Consider the following 20,617-nt stretch of genomic DNA (forward strand, 5'->3'; position numbering starts at 1 on the left):
CGCTTTGAAGCGCTAAGTGTAGTCAAAGCACCAGCGCTGGGAGAGAGCTCTCCCAGCGCTGTCAGTACTCCACCTCCCTGTGGGGAATAACGGACAGCGCTGGGAGCCGCGCTCCCAGCGCTGGGGCTTTGACCACACTGGCGCTTTGCAGCGCCGCAATTTGCAGCACTGGAGAGGGTGTGTTTTCACACCCTGCTGCAGCACTGCAAATTTGTAAGTGTAGCCAAGCCCTTACTGCCTCACTGATAACAGAGAAATCTAATGCACCAACACTGGTGAAAACCACATTGTGCCAAACAATCAGGGTCAACATTAACACTTGTTATGCTGCGAATGGCACAGAAGTGCTTGCAGGAGCACTGTTCATCAGCAACATGCTGCCAGAATACTAACATGGGATTCCCTCAAAATTTTCTTTGTCAGTTAGCAATAAAGGTGCCCACTGGTAGTGAGCTGGGTGGTCAGTTGGGGATATGAGTCATCTTTGTTTCATGGAGGTGGACAGACCTCCAATAGCTCGTATGAGAGGCCGGGTCAAGGTACAGCTCATGCAAAGAGGAGAAGAGAGCTCCAGGTTACCTCCAGCTCTTCAGGTCAGTCTGCCACTGGGTGGGCAGGCAGATAACTGTGGAGAAAGAGGTAGCATGCAGCAGCTACAGGACTAGTGCAGTGGGAGTTTGGCTTCACCTCCTCTCTTCCTTCTGCACATGCACTGCTGGAGTTGCCAGTGAGGGGCTGGGCAGAGCGGACTACATGCTACATTCCCCACTAGATCTTCCTGGCCATGATGGGGAACGTACAATGGAAAAACTCCCTTTGCAGCAGCTGCCGTAGCATTGGCAAGCATACCCACAGTGCGGCAGATGCCTGCTCAGTCCCAAAGGGCTGAAAATTTTAACAAACAGTGACAGCCTAAGCATTTCTGAGTAGGCCTAAGACTATTTTTGCTGCCCCTCCCATTCCGCAGTGTAATCAAGACCTTTCCACCATCACACAAAGACACCCAGGGCCAGCTTAAGCATTTTAGAGAGAATCAAACGCCCAAACTTAACTGCCTCATTTAACAAAGATGTATATGTGAAGAGGGATCTTTAGATTTCCTCTCTCACACACACCAACTCTAGCCTCCGCCTGTTGAAGTGGAGTCCAAAAAGTTTCTCCTCTTCACTCTGCCAGTTGTTTATACATCAGTCCAAATTTTCAAAAATGTCTTTGCAAGGAAGAGTGAAAGACGTGTTTAAACAAAAGCTGAGATTCTCATTCATTAAACTGAGGATATGTCTACATAATGACTGGGAGATGTCTCTACTCAAGACAGCAGGTTAAAAATAGCAATTTGACCAGAGTGGCACAAGGGGCAGCATGGGCTAGTGACCTATATCTAATCCCACCCAACCCCCTGTGAACGTACTTAGGTGGCTAGCTTGAGCCGCCGCTCACGTAGCCGCAGCCACACTACAATCTTTAACACGCTAGCTTGGACGGAGTTAGAGCATACATGTCTACCCAATCTGGGAATCACACCTCCCAGCTACTTTGTAGACACACTCGTAAAGGCTGGCTTTGTCAACAGGAGGCTTGTGTGAGACTCCCTCCAGCTAATGACTACTGGTAGCAATGTGTTATAAGTCAATACCACAACAGAGGATAGTAATATACCAGCTCTCAAGATGATAAATCTCTAGAATATTTTGGAAAAAATAAAACCACTCTGCAGAGGAACCATTAAGAAGATGGAGAGAATGCCAGTTCATTATGATTACACAGTAGTGAGCAAAGAAATAATGGCCAATAAGCTCACATTCAAACTGCTTAATTCCCACACGTTTGAATCTGTATACTACCGTATTGTCCCGAGTATAGGCCGCACTTTTTTCCCCTAATTTAAGTCTTTAAATTAGGGGTGCGGCCTATAATCAGGAACTTGAGGGGAAAAAAAAAAACTTCAAATCCCAGCTGCGGCCGGGACTCAGAGGGCTCGGGGCTGCCCGCCGCGGCGGGGAGCCCAGAGCCCTTCAAATCCCAGCCGCGGCGGGGACTGAGAGGGCTCTGGGCTGCCCGCCGCGGCGGGGAGCCCAGAGCCATTTAAATCCCAGCCGCGGCGGGGACTCAGAGGGCTCTGGGCTGCCCGCCACGGCGGGGAGCCCAGAGCCCTTCAAATCCCAGCCGCGGCGGGGACTCAGAGGGCTCTGGGCTGCCCGCCGCGGCAGGGAGCCCAGAGCCTTTCAAATCCCAGCCGCGGCGGGGACTCAGAGGGCTCTGGGCTGCCCGCCACGGCGGGGAGCCCAGAGCCCTTCAAATCCCAGCCGCGGCGGGGACGCGGAGGGCTCTGGGCTGCCCGCCGCGGCGGGGAGCCCAGAGCCTTTCAAATCCCAGCCGCGGCGGGGACTCAGAGGGCTCTGGGCTGCCCGCCGCGGCGGGGAGCCCGGAGCCTTTTAAATCCCAGAGCGGCAAAGCAGGGGATAAAAAACAGTGCGGCTAGAGCAGGGGGATGGGCGGGGGCACGAAAAACTGCGCGGATGAAACTGCAAAGTCGGGGGAGAAACAACAACAAAAAAACTTGGTGCAGCGGGAGCAGTAAGGCGGTGGCGGGGAATAAAAACGGTGCAGCTGAAGTGGGAAAGCAGGTGTAAAAAAAAAAAACCGGTAAAGCAGGGGGGAGAAAAGAAAAAAAACACGGCTGGAGCGGCAAAGGAGGGGAAGAGGGGGAAAACAGCATGGCTGGCAAAGCAGGGGAAAAAACAAAACAAAAAACCCTACAGGGCGGCCAGACCCAGGGTGCAGGGGGACTCCCTGTGCTACAGAGTGGACGCCTGGTCTAGTTGGGGGGAGGGAGAGGGAGGCGGCCAGGGGGAGCAGGGGGGGAGAGAGAGAAGGGGGGCGGCCAGCACTTCAGCGGGGAGCTCACCCCACGGCCCCAATTGCCGTGCTGTCTTCCGGGAGGGCTCCGCGCTGCGCCGGTCGTCAGGGAGGGAAGGACACGGGCTGCCCTGTGGAATTTGCTGCAGGGCGCTCCCCTCCTCCGCACCCTATAGGGCAGCCAGAGCAGCAAACAAAACCAAAAAAAAAAGCAGTCGTTCTACTAATGTGTATATTTTCTTTGTTAAAAAAAGTTAAAAATTTATTTTTTTAAAAATAGCACCAAACTTTAAGGGTGCGGCTTATAATCAGGAGCAGCCTATACTCGGAACAATACGGTATTTGCAGAATATCTGTCAAGCAGGCAACAGGTCCTTCCAGAAAAAGAGAATACTTTTATAGAAATATTTGCAGAAGTTGAAGACAAAAGAAGAGTGCCTATTCCAACTTTGCTTTGAATTTGTATGTATGCACTCACACACAATATGTGAGTAGTGTTGAGACCTATGTGTAGAGCTCTTCAGAATACTGAATTTTGCAGGACATTATGCATTTCAGACAAATACAGCTGCCAGGTTCATTATACCATCCAGTCAGGTGCACTCAGTTGGTAGCCAGAAGACTATGAGTTTAAGTCTCACATCTATTGATTTCTGTTGTATTGTCATACACTTCGCAGTCCTTATTGAACAAGACTAAGAACATACCCTAAAAACCAGGCAAATATATTTTCCCAGTTTTACAAATAAATTACAGACGTTGCACAAGGTCAAAACTGGAAGAGTTGGGAATAGGGATTTATGTTCTAGTACAGCTGATCCAAATATTATCCACTCAGCCGCACTGCCTGTGAATAATGCCAAACCTATGAATTTGGGTATCCTACCTTTGATGCAACTCTAATCCCCAAGACTGCACTCCTCTCCCAAAAGTAAGCCACTCATAGCACAAAAATGGGTTGCCAATCCCAGGAGATTACACAAGTCTTTATATAGTCCCTCACCTTTCTTGCCCACTTTGATCAGCAATGAACTACCAATGCTGACATTTAAATCATCCAGTTCTGGGCCTCATGCTTTGAGAGAGATGTGGACAAATTGGAGAAAGCCCAGAGGATAGCTACAAAAATAAGAAATGGTTTAGAAAACCTGACCTATGAGGAAAGGTTAAAAAACTAGGCATATTTATTTTTGAGAAAAGAAGACTGAGAGGGGCCTGGTGACAGACTTCAAATATGTTAAGAACTGTTATAGAGAGTACAGTAATCACCTGTTCTCCAAGTCCACTGGAGGCAGGGGAAGAAGTAATTGGCTCAATCTGCAGTAAGGGAGATTTAGGTTAGATATTAGGAAAAACTTTCTAACTATAAGGATAGTTAAGCACTGGAATTGACTTCCAATTAAGGTTGTGGAATCCCCATCACTGGAAGTTTTTAAGAACAGGTTGGACAAACACTTGTCAGGGATGGTCTAAGTGTATTTTGTCCTACCTCTGTGCAAGGGACTGGACGGGATGGCTTCTCAAGGTCCCTTCCGGCACTACATTTCTAATATCATTGGCATATGAGTAAATAACCCAGTGAAACAAATGGGGAAGCTGACACCTCTCCAAGTTTGTTTCAGCATATCTGCAAAAGTAAGCATGCATCAGTTAACTTGGAATGTGAGTCAAGCACATCTACACAACCATTACGGCTAACGACCTACTTTTCTTCTTTTAAATCAGAAGAGATTCTGGAGAACAAAAGGGCAGCATCCAAAGAAAGTGCATCAAGTCAGAGACTTGGTTCAACATGGCCCAATATGAGCCTGAGCTTTAGCGTAAATACAATGAGGTCTTGACGAGTATTAAACTCTGATAGCGATGACACCGATAACTTCATAGTAAAATGAACAACATTTCAAACACCCTATTCTAGAGTGTCATAGTCCCTTTTGTCACACCCACAGGCATTATGGCTCACCAACTAGAGTGAAACTCATTTAAAAGACATTTACCTTCAAGGAACAATGCCTCCATTACACTCAAAATCTAAGCTACAATACATCATCTTCACACTTAATATATTACACCCTCTTTTTCAGGCAACAGACTCATAAAAAAAGACAGTCACAATAGGAGCTCATCGATTCCAAGGCCAGAAGAAACCACCGTGATTATCTAGCCTCCTGTATAACAAGGACATAGAACTTCCCTTATAGCATATCTTTAAGAAAAACTTCCAATCTTGATTTAAAATTGTCAGTAACGAAGAATCCACCATAATTCTCGGTAAATTGTGCCAATGGTTAATTACTCTTACTGTTAAAAATATATGCCTTATTTCCAATCTGAATTTGTCTTCCTTCAACTTCCAGCCACTGGATTGTGTTATACCTTTTTCCTGCTAGATTGAAGAGATGACTATTAAATATTTCTTCCTGCCATAGGTACTTATAGACTGTAATCAAGCCACGCTTAAAACTTCTCTTTGTTAAACTAAATAGATTAAGCTCCTGTTGGGCTTCCCACACGACCTCTTCCATTTGGTTCCTAAGAACTCAGTTTGCCTCCAGTCTCATCATTCAGATTCCTTTATCTGGCTTACAGCAAAGCTATGTTAAGTTGATCAGACTCAACCATAAGGGTTGAGTATAGGGCCTAACACATATCTAAAGTTATATAGAAAACCTTTTCCTTTATAGAAATTTACACATCACATTGCATTTACTATGCATTGTATCACATGTTCTGGGATTGACTTAGTTACTTTGTAAGAACCGACCCTTGCACAGCATGTTATGTCCACTCACCATCCATGTATGACTTCTTTACATCATCTTACATTCCAGGCTTATCTTGTCCATTGTAAATGGTTCCTTAGATGTTCCCCCTTATCTTAGCTAGTACAGATATCGTCTTTTAGCTTACTGGCCCACTTACCTATCAGTTACACAGACATTTTGCTTCCAGTCTGCTGATCCATTTACCTCCCTTATTTCTGTCTCCCAAGAAATGAGGTCTTACTCATGTCTGATTACTCATGTTAAGCTAGGCCTACAGCTCCTTGAATCTATCATTGTAAGACATGTTTTCTAATCAATCTCATGACTCTTCTCTGAACCCTCTCCAATTTATCAACATCTTTCTTAAATTGTGGGCACCAGAACCGGACGTAGTATTTCAGCAGCAGTCACACCAGTGCCAAATGCAGAGGTGGGGGAAAAAAAAAAAAAAAAAAACCTCTCTACTCCTACAAGATTCCCCGGCTTATGTATCCAAGGATCTCATCAGCCCTTTTGGCCACAGCATTGCACTAAGAGCTCATGCTCAGCTGATTATTCACCATGATCCCCAAATCTTTTTCAGAGTCACTGCTTCCCAAGATAGAGTCTCCCATCCTGTAACTATGGCTTACATTCTTTATTCGTAGATATATTCATTTACATTAAGATGTATTAAAAACACATATTGTTTGCTTGCACCAATTTTACCAAGCGATCCTCATCACTTTGTATCTGTGACCTATTCTCTTCATTATTTAAATTTTCCCCCAATTTGTATGTCATCTGCAAACTTTATCAACGATGATTTTGTGCTTTCTTCCAAGTCATTGATAAAAAATGTTAAATAGCTCAGATCCAAGAATAGATCCCTGCAGGAGCTCACTAGAAACACCCCCACTTGATGGTGATTCCCCATTTGCAATTACAGTTTTTAACCATTTAATGTGTGCCATGTTAATTTTATATCTTTCTAGTTTGTTTGTTTTTTAAATCAAAATGTCATGTGGTACCAAGTCATATGCCTTACAGAAGTAGATTACATCAACACTATTACCTTTATCAACCAAAACTTGTAATCTAATCAAATAAAGGTATCAGGTTAGTTTGACAGGATCTATTTCTCATAAACACATGTTGATTGGCATTAATTATATTACCGTCTTTTTATTCTTTATGAAATTGAGTCCCATATTGGCACTCCATTATCCTCCCCAGGAATGATGTCACACTGACAGGCCTACAATTATCCAGGTCATCCCATTTATCTTTTTTAAATACTGGCAAACCATTAGCTTTCTTCTAGTCTTCTGGTACTTCCCCCTGTTTCAAGGCTTACTGAAAAGTCAACCATAATGGTCCAGTGAGCTCCTCAGCCAGCTCATTTAAAACTCTTGTGTGGAAGTTATCTGGACCTGCTGATTTAGAAATGTCTAACTTTAATAGCCTCTATTTAACATCTTTCTGAGATACTCTAGGCTCAAGGGTGTCATTGACAGAGGGAAAAAATCCCACTACTTCTTGCTTTTGTATCATGTATTACAATTTTTGTCTTTACTGCAGTAAGTTACTATCTTTGTGGAACAATGTACAATTTTCATAACATTTTCCCTACAGTGTGGGTCTACAAAAATGTTCAAAAACTACATTAGTAGGAAAATGTTACAAGACATCAAAATTAGAATTTTGAACATGGTAAAATGACTATTTAACACAAAGTTGAAGATATCAGGGAAAAAAGGTAAGCATTTCACTTTCAACACTGTACTTACTACAGACAGTACTTACTGGGCATATTCTGCTAGAGGTAACTTAAAGACATCAAAAACTTCTTTGTTCTTCATTAGGTAGACTGAACGCAAGTAGGATACAAAACACTGAAAGGAGAAGAAAAGTGTTTTAAAACAGAAAAGACAAATGCTCTCATTCAATTAATTGTATATTAACATTACACCATATGGCTAACCAGAAAAAAAGTGGAGAATTCTAATACTGGTTTTGTCTAAGAACTTATTTATCCACATAGTTTCAACAAAAGAACCTCTATTATAAGCTGATCTAGTTCTAATATTTCAGTATTTCATTCAGAGCAGCCTAATTGGCTTATTATGCTAATGGTGTATAGTGTTAGCTTTGCTAGTCACAAAATACTCTTGTGAGGGGAGCTAGGAAGAGGAGACTATTGCATGTATTACTCAAGAGCTGGGAGGGAAATAAAAATGAAGTTATTGGACTAGACTATCTCAGTTAAACCAATGTAAAGATCTCCAGCAGTGGCACAGTATGTAGCACAGTAACTTGGATTTTTTTTTCCTCATCTTTCCTACCATCTCAAACTTTTAGTCTGTCCACTTATTTCATATTGGTTCCTGCCCCCTATCTTATCAAGTACACTTCTCTCACTTGCCAAAATCATCTCTCCTTTACTTCTTAAAATTTAAGCTCTCTGCTCCATCCTTGGAAACCATCTTTAACAACTAGTAGAATTTGTTTTATGGGAGGTTTTTTCCTCCCTGCTGTTATCATAGAATCATAGGGTTGGAAGGGACCTCAGAAGGTCATCTAGTCCAACCCCCTGCTCAAAGCAGGACCAATCCCCAGATTTTTACCCCAGTTCTCCAAATGGCCCCCTCAAGGATTGAACTCACAACCCTGGGTTTAGCAGGCAATGCTCAAACCACTGAGCTATCCCCTCCCCCATCCTTAGCTGCAGATTCTGCTTACAGCTTTGTTCTATCCAGACCGCAAACAAAAACTAGAAAAATCACTGCTATAACACTGGGCAGCCTGCACTGGCAAAGCAGAACACTGATAACTCATGTGTATCACAGAGTAAATCATTGTTTATTCCAGTGTAACCATTCTTTAATTTTATTTTGGGGCATCACTTGAAATATTACATGACTGTCTCTTCTCTGTTGATTCATTCATGGAATTCTGAGGTGGCCTTCTGTTGTCTGAGATACAATAAAGCAGACGACATTTTTTTTCCCCCAATTTAAAAAAAACAAACTTTAAATCTATTCATCAATAACTCAAAACTCAGTATATACACTTTGACAAATGGACTTAATTTCATCTCCACAGAAATGTTGAAGGTAATATGGTAATTTCTCTCATGTTTTGCAGTATTAGTAGAATTTAATCTTTTGGTTTTGCTTGTACATGTACAAGGATTCAACGTAGCAAAGGAAAGGCTGAGCTGATCTTCATTAAATCGTAGTTTGTAACATGAACAAAAAAAAAATCTGAGTATCACTCTAGATCGGGGTGGGCCTGCTGCCACGACTAACATTTCTGTCTGGCCTCCTCTGCCCCCTCGTGATCTCTGAGTTAGGGCTGCCAGAAGTCCCGCGCTCAGACCCGCTGCCTCCCTCCCCCAAGTGGCGCGCTGAGATATGCCAGCAGCAGCCGGCTGCAGCTGCTTCCTGGAGCAGCATGGGGCCATGGCATGCAGGCAGCCTGCCTGAGCACTGCTGTGCCGCCAGCCAGGAGCCACCTGTGGTAAGCACCTCCCGGCCAGAGCCTGTACTTCACACCCCCTCCTGCACCCCAACCCCCTGCTCCAGGTCAGAACTCCCTCCTGCACCCAAACTCCCTCCCAGACCCCGCATCCCCTCCATTAATATAGTAGAAATGTGCAGCCCGTGACAACTTACCAAAATTTGTGGAGTGGCCCCACTGCGAAAATTATTGCCCACCCCTGTTCTAGATCTTCCTATTTAAGTGCAGTGGTCCAATAATCCTGTAACCTATTCTTTGATTTTGAGTCCCATTCAGTACACATTTTCCTGAGTCTCAGGCCTTGCTCATTCACTATGTGGACACAGTACACATAATCTATTAGGAACATAAATTGCAAATTCTTATATCAGCATACACTGGTGGCAGAAGAGTAGCTAAGTAATTGCCACCCAGAGTCTCTACAATATGAAAATGCTTGGTGTAGTTACTACTTTGTATTTAACTATTAGTAAGGCTAAGATTTTGTCACGGATATTTTTAGTAAAAGCCATGGACAGGTCACAGGCAATAAACAAAAATTCAAAGAAGCCCTTGACCTGTCCATGACTTTTAATAAAAATATCCCTGACAAAATGAGAGGAAGGAGGGTCCAGCACCCATCGCTTCTGGGGCTCTGGAGTCACCCCTGCTGCCCACAGGGGCTGGACAGCTTCTGGGAGCTCTGGGGGACCCCCACCCCCTGCAGCGACTAGGAGATCCGGGGTCCCCCTGCTGCCCAGTAGCTGGGAGGTGCAGGGGGGGTGGGATGCAAGTCTGCCACTGAAAGCTTGGGGCTGAAATGGAAAATGTCACGGAGATCTCTGGAAGTCATGGATTCTGTGACTTCCGTGATATAATTGTAGCCTTAACTTTTTTTGTTTTTTGTTTTTTTTTTTAAAGGGGGGAGGGATAGCTCAGTGGTGTGAGCATTGGCCTGCTAAACCCAGGGTTGTGAGTTCAATCCTTGAGGGGGCCATTTAGGGATCTGGGGCAAAAAATCAGTACTTGGTCCTGCTAGTGAAGGCAGGAGGCTGGACTCAATGACCTTTCAAGGTCCCTTCCAGTTCTAGGAGATACATATAGCTCCATTTATTTATTTTATTAGTGTGTAAATCACATGCAGTTCTAGCAGCATTATTTCTTAACATTTTGTTAAAGATTATGAGAGGGAAGAGCAGATTCCCTAACTCTTTCACCCTTAACGGCAGAACATTTCTCCACATTGGCCTGTGTGAAGTGTGTTTTCATCTGCTTGGTAAAAGTCAAATGTAAAGGGGAAAAAAGGGACTTGTGCCCATTTCTTCATGATTCATAGACTTTAGGGCCAGAAGGGACCATCATGATCATCCAGTCTAGTCTCCTGCACATCTCACCAACCCACTCCTGTAGTAGGCCCATAACCTCTGGCTGAGTTACTGAAGTCCTCAACTCTTTATTTCAAGACTTCAAGTTAGAGTAAATAGTGGATTCACTCTAGTTCAAACCAGCAAGGGAGCTGTGCCCCATTCTGCAGCGGAATATGAAAAACACCCACTGTCTCTGCCAATCTGAATGGTGGGAAAATTCCTTTTGGACCCCCAACATGGTGATCAGTCAGATCCTGAGGATGTGAGCAAGACCCACCAGCCAGACACCTGGGAAAGAATTCTCTGTAGTAACTCAGAGCCCTCCCCATGTAGTGTCCCATTTCCAGCTGTTGGAGATGTTCCTAATAGCAGTTGCAGATGGAGCACATGCCATTGTAAGCAATCAAATCACACCACCTGCTCCACAATGTATAAAACTCAATCCTGATGCCAGTTAGGTTTTTTTCACCCACACTGCCACCCTTGGAAGGCTTCATTACTTTGATGGTTACAAAACCTCCATCTAATTTCAAGGTTAAACATGTGAATGGCCAGTTTATGTCCATTTGTTTTTGTGTCAACATTGGCCCTTACCTTAAATAACTCTTCTCCCTCACTGGTATTTATCCCTCTGATATATTTATTAGAAAGCAAATCATATCTCCCCTCAGTCTTCATTTGGTTAGGCTACACAAACCAAGCTTTTTGAGTCTCCTTTCATACGGCAGGATCTCCATTCTCCTGACCATCTTAGTAGCCCTTCTCTGCGCCTGTTCCAGTTTGAATTCATCTTTCTTAAATATGGGAGACCAGAATGCCACTCAATATTCCATATGACATCTCATCAGTGCCTTGTATAATGGTAACAATACTTCCATATCTCCACTGAAAATACCCAACCTGATGCATCCTAGGGTTGCATTAGCCTTTTTCATGGCCGCATCACACTGGCAGCTAATCCTGTGATCAGTCAATACACTCAGGTCTTTCTCCTTCTCTGTCACTTCCAACTCCTCAGTTTATAGCAAAAATTCTTGTTAGTTCCCAAGTGCACAACTTTGTACTATTAAATTTCATCTCATTTCCATTACTCCAGTTTTCAAGGTCATCCATATCTTCTTATATGAAATTCTGGTCCTCCCAATTTTCACAATACCTCCCCCAACTTTGTGTCATCCACAAATTATATTAGCACTCACACTTTTTGTGTCAAGATCATTAATGAAAATGTTAAATATGATTGGTCTGCGATTGATCCTTGTGGAACGCCACCAGTAACCTCTTTCCAGCCCGTGTTCATCTTTCAGCATGAACCTTTGCAGTCTCCCCTTAAACTAGTTCCTTAATTTAATTCTTATATTAATATTCTTAAATTGGAGAACATCAGGTTTAATATAAGTAATAATTTCCCATGCAGAACTGTATCAAATGCATTATTAAAATCCAGGTAGACTAGATCTACTGCATTTCCTTTGTCTAGAAAAATCGGTTATTTTCTCAAAGAAAGTGATGGGGTTGCTCTGGCACAATATAAAACTTCTGTAAAACCATGTTGTATTTTATCCCAATTACTGTTTACCTCCATGTCTTTAACTACTTTTTTTTCAAAATCTGTTCTAAGAACATCCATAGAACTGAGGTCTGGGGGTCTATAGCAGACCCCATGCACTATCCCAGGGGAGCCTCTGTTATCTTTCTTCCCCAAAGTGATTTTGACCCAAACAGATTCCAGTTTATCCATTGCATCACTTCTAATTTTACAGTATATCTCATCTTTAACATACAATGCTACTCCTCCACCTTTACCTTTCTTTTCTGAACACCACATACCCTTCTATACCTGTATTCCAATCATCATTACTATTCCACCATGTTTTCACTATCCTTGTAACAACTGGTTTCACTTCCTGCACCAGTAGTTCTAATTCCTCCATTTTGTTACCCAGGCTCCTTGCACTTTTGTATAGACATCTTAGCTGTTTCTGCTTGTCTTCACCCAGAAGCCCCACCCGATTAGGTACAAACTTTTTACTACCAGTATGTATCACCTGACAGTGACTGTCATTCTCTTTCCTCTTGTTGTCCATTCTCCTACACTCTATTGTTCCTTTCTCCATTTACTTGATTTTCCTCCCACTCAATATTAGAATCAGGTGTGGAGATTACATGAGCTCCCGCCACCATCTCCCCCAAATTCCTAGTTTAAAGCACTTTTAATCAATCAGTTGTGCCAACCTCCATCCCAGAAGTCTATTTACTTCCCTAATCTAGGTGGAGTCCATACCATGAGAACAGTCCTCTGTGAATGTCTGCTAGTGGTCAAATATTCCAGAGCCTTTCTTATAACACCACTGCCGGAGCCACCTGTTGATCATCATAATCTTGTCTTGCCTTTGCTCTCCTCCAGACAGGTAGACTTCCACAGGAGATCACCTTAGCCTCCATTTCTTTAAGCATCTTCCCCAGCCTGGCGTAGTCTTCCTTGATGCACTTCATCAAGAATCTAGCAGTATCATTTGCTCCCACATGAAGGCTGGTTAGTGGACTCTTTCCTACTCCCATTAGGATCTTCTTCAGACTCTGGTATCTTAGCTCCCATCGGACAGCACACCCTTCTGTTCTCCGGATCAGCTCTGGTGACAGAGCTTTCTGTTCTTCTTAGTAGGAAGTCCCCAGTCACATAGACCTGACTCTTCCTGGTACTGGTACAATTATTCAACCTTCCCCCTTCTGTTCTTTCTGGTTGCAAGGTTTCTTTGTCTTTTGTTCTCACTTGCAACCTTCTGTGAGTCATCCTCTGTCCTCCTGGAGCTCCAAACTTTAGCTACTGACATTGTCTCTTACCTAATTCTTGTAGGACTGGCCATTCTTCTCTTCTTCCTTGCTCTCCCATGTTATGTTACTGCCTGTGTCTCCCCTTCATTTGCCAGCTCAGTGAACCGGTTCCTCAGCTCTCTCCCCATTCACAAACTGGTCTTTTCCTCTGCCTTGTTCTCATAGTCACTTGCTTCCACTGGCCACTTTCTTCATCCAACAGTCTACACTCACAGTTCTCTAGTCCAGCATGCATCTGCAAGTCTTGAGCCTCGTCTCTCCTTCCCTCCATCACCTGCTCAAATCCCCTTCGAAACCTCACCACAGTTTCTGTCTGCATCTCCAAACCTCTGATCGTCTCTTCTCTTCCATCAAATCTATCAGGCAGCACTTCAAACAAAGCAACTTTCAGGTACCCTCTTCAGGATAATGTACATCACCACAGCTTCCACAACCAGTCATCTTCACTGTAGCTTCTTAGGTCACTACCACTGCTGCCAGCATAGCTGTCATAGCCTTCCCTCCTAAGCTCCTGTCAAGAAAGAAAGAAACAAAAAACCACACAAACCAAACACACACACACCCCAAACTCCCCTTACAAACTCCCACTCAAACTCCGTTTTCACCTATGTTTGCTGGCTCCTATGCCACTGGCTGGCCGGTTGGCTGCCTTTTTAGGTCTGCTGATTAGGGAAGCTCTCAATCAAGGTTCAGCTGTGATCAAAGGCTCTGTTTCTCTCACAACACACTGCCCACCATCGAACTTCATAAACTAAAACAAACCAGCAAGCAAACAAACTCACTCATTGCTAAGGAACACAGGTTTGTCTCCCTTTCCAACAGATCTCCATTCAGACTCCATTCAGTTCTGTTTGCTGGCTCTTGTGCTACTGCTCTACAAAAGGAGGCCTGGATGGTTTTGATTTACAACAAAACCTGCCCTAGAAGTCTCTAGGGGCTACCAGAAAACCAGAACAAATAAACAGAAACCAAACTGAGACAAGAAATGATTTTTATTCTGACTGTTTAAAACCAACACACGGGAGAAATCATTTGTGTTAATGATTCAATATTTCTGGCCTTTCAGTTAGAGGATAAGAATGTTTTCCATACCCTTGTGAACCCCAAGTGATCATCCAACAAAACCAATCAATCAGTCCTGATCCCTACTGGGGCCTCCTACAACATAAAATACATCATTATTTTCTAAGGGGAAATGACGAAGCAAGAGAAATTTTTACATCTGAAAGCAGCAAAAACTCAAACCCATGTTTTCCCTTGGCAGGTCACTTTAACATGCTAATTTTTGTTATTGGTAGTACTTGTAGGTATGCCTAGAGTCAAAGTAGCACAACACTTCCTATTATAGGGCTCCATTTTCAATCACTCATTTATTTTCCCAAACTATACATTTTTCAGGCTGAGATTTCCCATGGCAGGTCTCTGCGACCTTCTAGTATTTTTTAATTTTCAGCAAAAACAGAACTGTTGCTAAGAATAAAGTATGGGGAAAATACATTGTTTTGCCCATATTAAAATATTATAACCATTTCACTGACAAGCTCGAGCACCTCTAGGCTTTGGAGCAGGGATTTGAAATTTGGCAGTGTTTTTTCCCTGCTGAAAGGGATGTGCCTTTTGGCATCCCCATAAACATCCATCCAAATCTGGCCAAGCTATGAGCCTCCAAAATCATTGTTCACATGATCAGTAGACTGCTGTTAGAGTTTGGCAGCTAAATTCTCTAAGGAGTCCAACGATACTCTGCATGCTATGTCCCAGAATAGCAGGGACCGAGGAGGATTCTCCCTACAATTGCTCCTCTCAGTTGCCAGGATCCATTGTGATGCCAGGCACAGGAAACAAGAGCAGGGAGACTCGTGTGTTCTCCATGTGCCCGTTCTGCTGGCACTCAGGTAGCAGGAAGAGAAGCAGAACGCATCTTGACTAGAATGCACAGGGGTGATGAGCAGAGGTAAGCACCCTGATGGGCCGGGCCAGTTTGTTTATCTGCCACATTGGCAGGTTCGGCCGATTGCGGCTCCCACTGGCCACGCCTCCCCCACTGGCACCACCTCCCCCATTGGCCTAGGACAGCGAACCATGGCCACTGGGAGCCGCGATCTGCCGAACCTGCCGACGCGGCAGATAAACAAACTGGCCCAGCCCGCCAGGGTGCTTACCCTGGCAAGCCGTGTGCCAGAGGTTGCCAACCCCTGTGCTAGGAGATAGTGATAGAAGGGGACAAAGCAAGAGACTCTCTAACCACTAGAGAACCTAGGATTCCCAAGCCTCAATATTCCTCTTTCTAGCAAACAGTTGTGAAATCTAGTAGCAAAGTGTGTGTCTTCTCCTCCTACTATTGATGATAACCTATTACTGCTACCAGTTATTCCTTAAGTTCACGCAGTACATGTTCTTCTTATGATCCATGTAAGGGTCAATATGTTTCCACATAACAGAATTTTTGTATTTCAGTTTGCTTTTTGGCAGAATTTTGAGGACATATGCTCAACTTAATGGCATTTCTCTCTTTGGATGCAACATGTTAACCTCTGAACGCCACATCCAATCAATGGGTATGGAAAAGAATAAGGGGGACGGTATAAGGGGGAAGAAAGAGGACCTGGTGTGATCTGAGGAACAGAGCCCCTGGCATGCCGAGGGACACACACAGACTCTGGTATAGGAAAATATGGGGGACTCCACTATGAGAGGGGGGGAGAGGGCCTGAGGGACATCACCCTTGTTATGAGGGTGAGGTTGAACAGCCTGCAGCAAGGCCCTGAAGTAAAGGGAGATGAGAGGGTGGCACACAGGGAGTTCCTGGGGGCAAACAGAGGAATGCAAGCAGCCCCTGGAGTGGACAATGCACTACAGAAGCAACCAAGTGTGAGTGAAGCTGCTAGGTGTACTAACCAAATGCCCTAGGCCCAATTTGTCCCCCTTTCTCCCTTCTGGTTTTCAGACCTTCACCAAATCAATAGGGTTCTTACCTCTGATAGATAGAACATTCTCTGAAATTCTGGACTGAATTCAGCATTCAAAAGTTATTGCATTACAGCCAAACATAGAAATGTCACCAGGCTGTGTGCAAGGCTACAAAGGCTTGGCCAATTAAAATCACAGTAACTCCTAGAGGACCCAACTGAGATAATTTGCTATGGAACTAGGCACTGCAGATACACATAGTAAGAGACAGTACCTGCCCCAAGGGTAAACAGACAAGTGACAAAAAGGGTGGGAGAGAAGTGTCATCCCCATTTTAGCAGATGAGGCACAGAAAGATTTAAGTGACTTCCCCAAGCTATTACATGAAATATGTAGCAAGGCCATAAATTGAACTCAGATCTGATTTCGGTGCCTTAAGCACAAACCCATCATCCCTCTGAAGGATGTGTTTTCAACACACACACAAACTGCTGTCACCATTTTAAAATTAAAAGTGATTCCTCTTAGGTTTTGAAGCCCATCTGCACCCACATTGGACAGCCAAAAGGGGAAAAAATATGTCAGCCTGAACCTTTAATTAGCTGGTCCTGCTGTTTTAGCAGGAACGAGTGGATAATACTGGCTGACATTTCCACTTTTTTGGTATTGCTTTCAGTCATAAAAATATTATTGGATGAATTCAAAGTTTGCACCATTATGGAGGATTACCACCACATGTCAATGCTGGATTATATTACTATTTCTATTATAGTAGCACCTACCCTCCCCAAATCAGGATTGGGGTTCTATTGCGCCAAAATAAAATTAGCCACAATTTTGATTTAGTGATATCTTTCTCACATTGTAGTTTTCAATACACAAAATACACATACACAACAATGTGCTTTTTTATTTGTCTGCTACAGCAAAAATTGGAGCAATAAAACTTGACTGAATATGAAGTATACTATTATAACTTCATGCCAGTCTTTCCAAGAACTGATGAGGAAGTGACGGATATATACCAGTTCAACATTTAAGCCTTCCCTATCAAACTAGAGGAAGCAGTGAATGTATCTGCCTTATATTTTCCTTCAAGAATCATTAACTCACCCCTTTTGGGAGGAGCCCTCATGTACCACTCTCCAAAATTAACCTTCCATTTTCAGCAAGAAGCTGCAGAGCTGGTGTGATTTTTGAAAATTCCGTTCCTTGCCCTTCATGCCCACTCATCTCCTTCCAAATGAACCATCAACTCCTTCAGCTTGGAGGCCATGACCATCACTAATACTATGAATACTATGAGTACCACACCAAACTGACACCCACCCACCTAACTCCCCCCCCGCCCCACCTGCATGATTCATTCTGGCATACAGGCAGATAATTTAATTGTTGCAAGTTTCAACAATCCGCCTGATCAAAAAAAGACAGGCCAGACAGACATGCAACACATGCCCTTGATAAAATCAGCATTCTGGGTATGATTCTGAGGTTAAGATCAGCTGTGATACAGTCATTGCTTTAAAGAGCAGGAACAACTAGGCTTATACACACACACATATCCTTTACACAGATGAATGTGTGTACAGAGTCTGTATACAAAATTCTTAACTTACATCTTTTTTCCATAAGTTAAGAATTTTGTATACTGACTCCATACACATATTCATCTATAAGAGAGTATACTTTGATTTTACATTTGTATTAAACACTATTATAAAAAACTGTAATAGAAATTGGATTTTAAGGGTAGCTTTAACATTAGATTCATCAGCCTGAAAGAAAAACCCTTGTTTGACCTTGGTCCACTGCTATTCTGAAATGTTAATACTGTTTCAACTCACCTCATTTAAATTTATCACCCTTTTTTTAAAAAAAACCACATCTTAAAGAGCCAATGCAGAAGAAGCAATTGAAAGGGAAATGGTTTATTAGTTTTGTCAACCTAAGCCAAAGAACATTCGTTTGTTACTGCTCTCACCCCTTCCTAGCCAGCTGTTCCATCATGTCCTATGTAAATTTATCTAACCATAAAACAGAGTTACAGTTGCAGATGATCATGATATGCCACCAGGTATTTTGGTCTAAAGAATGCTTTGCCAAGGAGGAAACAAGGGGAAACTTGCACTGCCATTCTCATGTTACAACTGAATGTCTTAGGATTTCAGTCCAGAGCCATCAATCTGGCACCTTTCATAAACAAAATTACTTTTAAAAATAAACATTCAATAGTCAGCAATGGTCATTTTAACTAACTAAAGGCCTGACCTCATTGTTGTTACTCAAGCAAAACTCTCACTAACGTCCTCAACTGGACAGGGCAGAGAGAGATAGATCAGAGGAGGAGGAGAGAAACCTGAAGAGCACAGACTGGGACCAAAACAAAGAGCCGGAGTGGGGGAGAGACAGGATTGGTACAGGAACACACTAGAGGGAACAGAGCAGAAAGGGTCACACTTGGAGTGGGGGGAGGGTTAAGAGTCTGTGCCCACTAGAGGACACTCCCTTCCCCAGCCCAGAATCAAACACAAGATTCCTGAGTCTCACCATTCCTCTAATGTACACAAACACCTTTGAAACCCATTGACAAAGTGTCTCATCCCCCTCTAATGGCTTGTACATAGAGGATTACAAGCTATTACTACTATGAATTACTCTGTTAGCTCAAGTGGCAGAGGTCTGCACGGTGTAACTGAAGTTCCAACCCTGCTGATGATCTAAAGTAGGTGTCAATATGATGCCACATGACGGAATTTGTTTTTCTTTTTTGTGGTAGTGGCAGGGCCAGAATCCAGTTCCCCAGGAAAGCATTCAATTGCCTCTGCCATGACACCATACTTTCTCTTCCTGCAGTCCCCTGCCTCATTCATCACACACCTTCCAACTTCTGCAACAAATGAGGCAGGAGTCCTGCAGACAGCAGCCTCCTTCACTACACAACCTGATTCATCCCCACAGTATGTCCATTCTATGGAAAAAATAATATGTGATCATGAAATAAAAGACTATCATAACTCATACATACAAAGGGGCAAAATTAAGGTTGCATGGGCACTCTTAATTCTGGCATTTCCTAACTTTGAGTTCTTGACTTTGCAATCTTAACAACATTTAACGGGTTTGGGGTTTGTTTGCTTGTTTGTTTTTGGTGTTCATGTGTAACAAAGCAAGACAAAGATTTTTGGGGGTTCTATGCTCCATCAGAGTTTCTGAGGAAGTGGATGGAGGGGGGCAATTAGGATGTGGGGTAAGTAGAAGGGTGGTAAGACAAATTACTCCCTCCAACAGCCCTATCCTGACTATTATGTTCCTGTCCCAATCCTTGCCTATATATCCAAATTAATACTTTTCCCCCAACTCACTAAGAACTCACTTGGAGCTGCGGAGTCGGCGCTCAAGGCGGGGGCAGCGCAAGGAGACCCCCTCCCCAGGGGTTGCAGGAACGTGCCGGCCGCTTCCAGCAGCAACGTGGAGCAAGGGTGGGAAAGGAAGCATGACTTAGCCCCACTGAGCTGCTGGCGGTGGCCTGGAGCCCTGGGCCCTTTTAAATCACCAAGGCCCTGGGGCAATTGTCCCACCACCACCACCGGCAGGCCTGGCTGCAGCCCAGAAATTCCCAGAGCCACAGCCCAGAAATCCCATCTGAGCATGGCTGAAGCGCACGGTCCTACCCAGAATGAAGTGCAGGAAGCCAGGCCTGTCTCCTAAGGAATCCAATGGTCCTAAGGGAGACCTAGGTTCAACTCCCATTTCCATCACAAACAATCTGTGCAACCCTGGACAAGTCACAGTCTCTCTGTGCCTCAGTTCCCAACCTGTAAAATGGTAGTGATAATATTTCTCTGCCTCAGAAAGAAGAGAGGATAAGTACATAAAAACAGCAAGATGCTCAAATCCTATAGTGATAGGGGTCCCTTAAATACTTAAGACAGATGGACTAAAGGGGTCAAAGGCACAGTCCTCCTTACAACCATGACATATGGATTTTCCATCACTGAAGGGATGGATTACCCTGTACATCCAGGAGGTGCGACAATGAAAACCTTGATTAAAAATGTGGGCATTTGAGGTATAAAGTTACTTATGTATTTTTCAAAATTATACTGATTTGAAGACTAAGTTTTCTGGGCAAATTATTTAAGCTCAGCAGTCATATTTGCCAGTTTCAGCAAAGTCTTTTTTTTTTTAAACTTTGATAACCAATTAGTATTTTTAACATGCTCTGTATCAGCTCCCGAAAGAAAAGCCATAGCAAAAAGAACTAGAAATATGTCTATGGTCCTTCAATCAAAAGAATTGTCAGCTAATTAAAGAAGAATGTGTGTAATCCCATCTCCACTGTGGAAAAGAGGATGACAAAGAGAAGATTAAGATACTTGTCACAACTCCTAAAACAAG

At 43.5% G+C, this 20,617-nt stretch overlaps 1 protein-coding gene across 1 annotated transcript in view; it reads right to left on the reverse strand.

Annotated features, from left to right (window-relative positions):
* DDX10 (DEAD-box helicase 10) overlaps nucleotides 1-20,617 on the reverse strand; it is a 334,053-nt gene that overhangs the window by 263,394 nt on the left and 50,042 nt on the right. The window contains exon 12 of the mRNA XM_045018285.1: nucleotides 7,410-7,498. Coding sequence (XP_044874220.1) covers nucleotides 7,410-7,498 — 89 coding nt within the window. The remainder of the gene's footprint in view (nucleotides 1-7,409; nucleotides 7,499-20,617) is intronic.

Source organism: Mauremys mutica, chromosome 1 (genome assembly GCF_020497125.1).
Source record: "Mauremys mutica isolate MM-2020 ecotype Southern chromosome 1, ASM2049712v1, whole genome shotgun sequence".
In the NCBI taxonomy this organism is placed as follows: Eukaryota; Metazoa; Chordata; order Testudines; family Geoemydidae; genus Mauremys; species Mauremys mutica.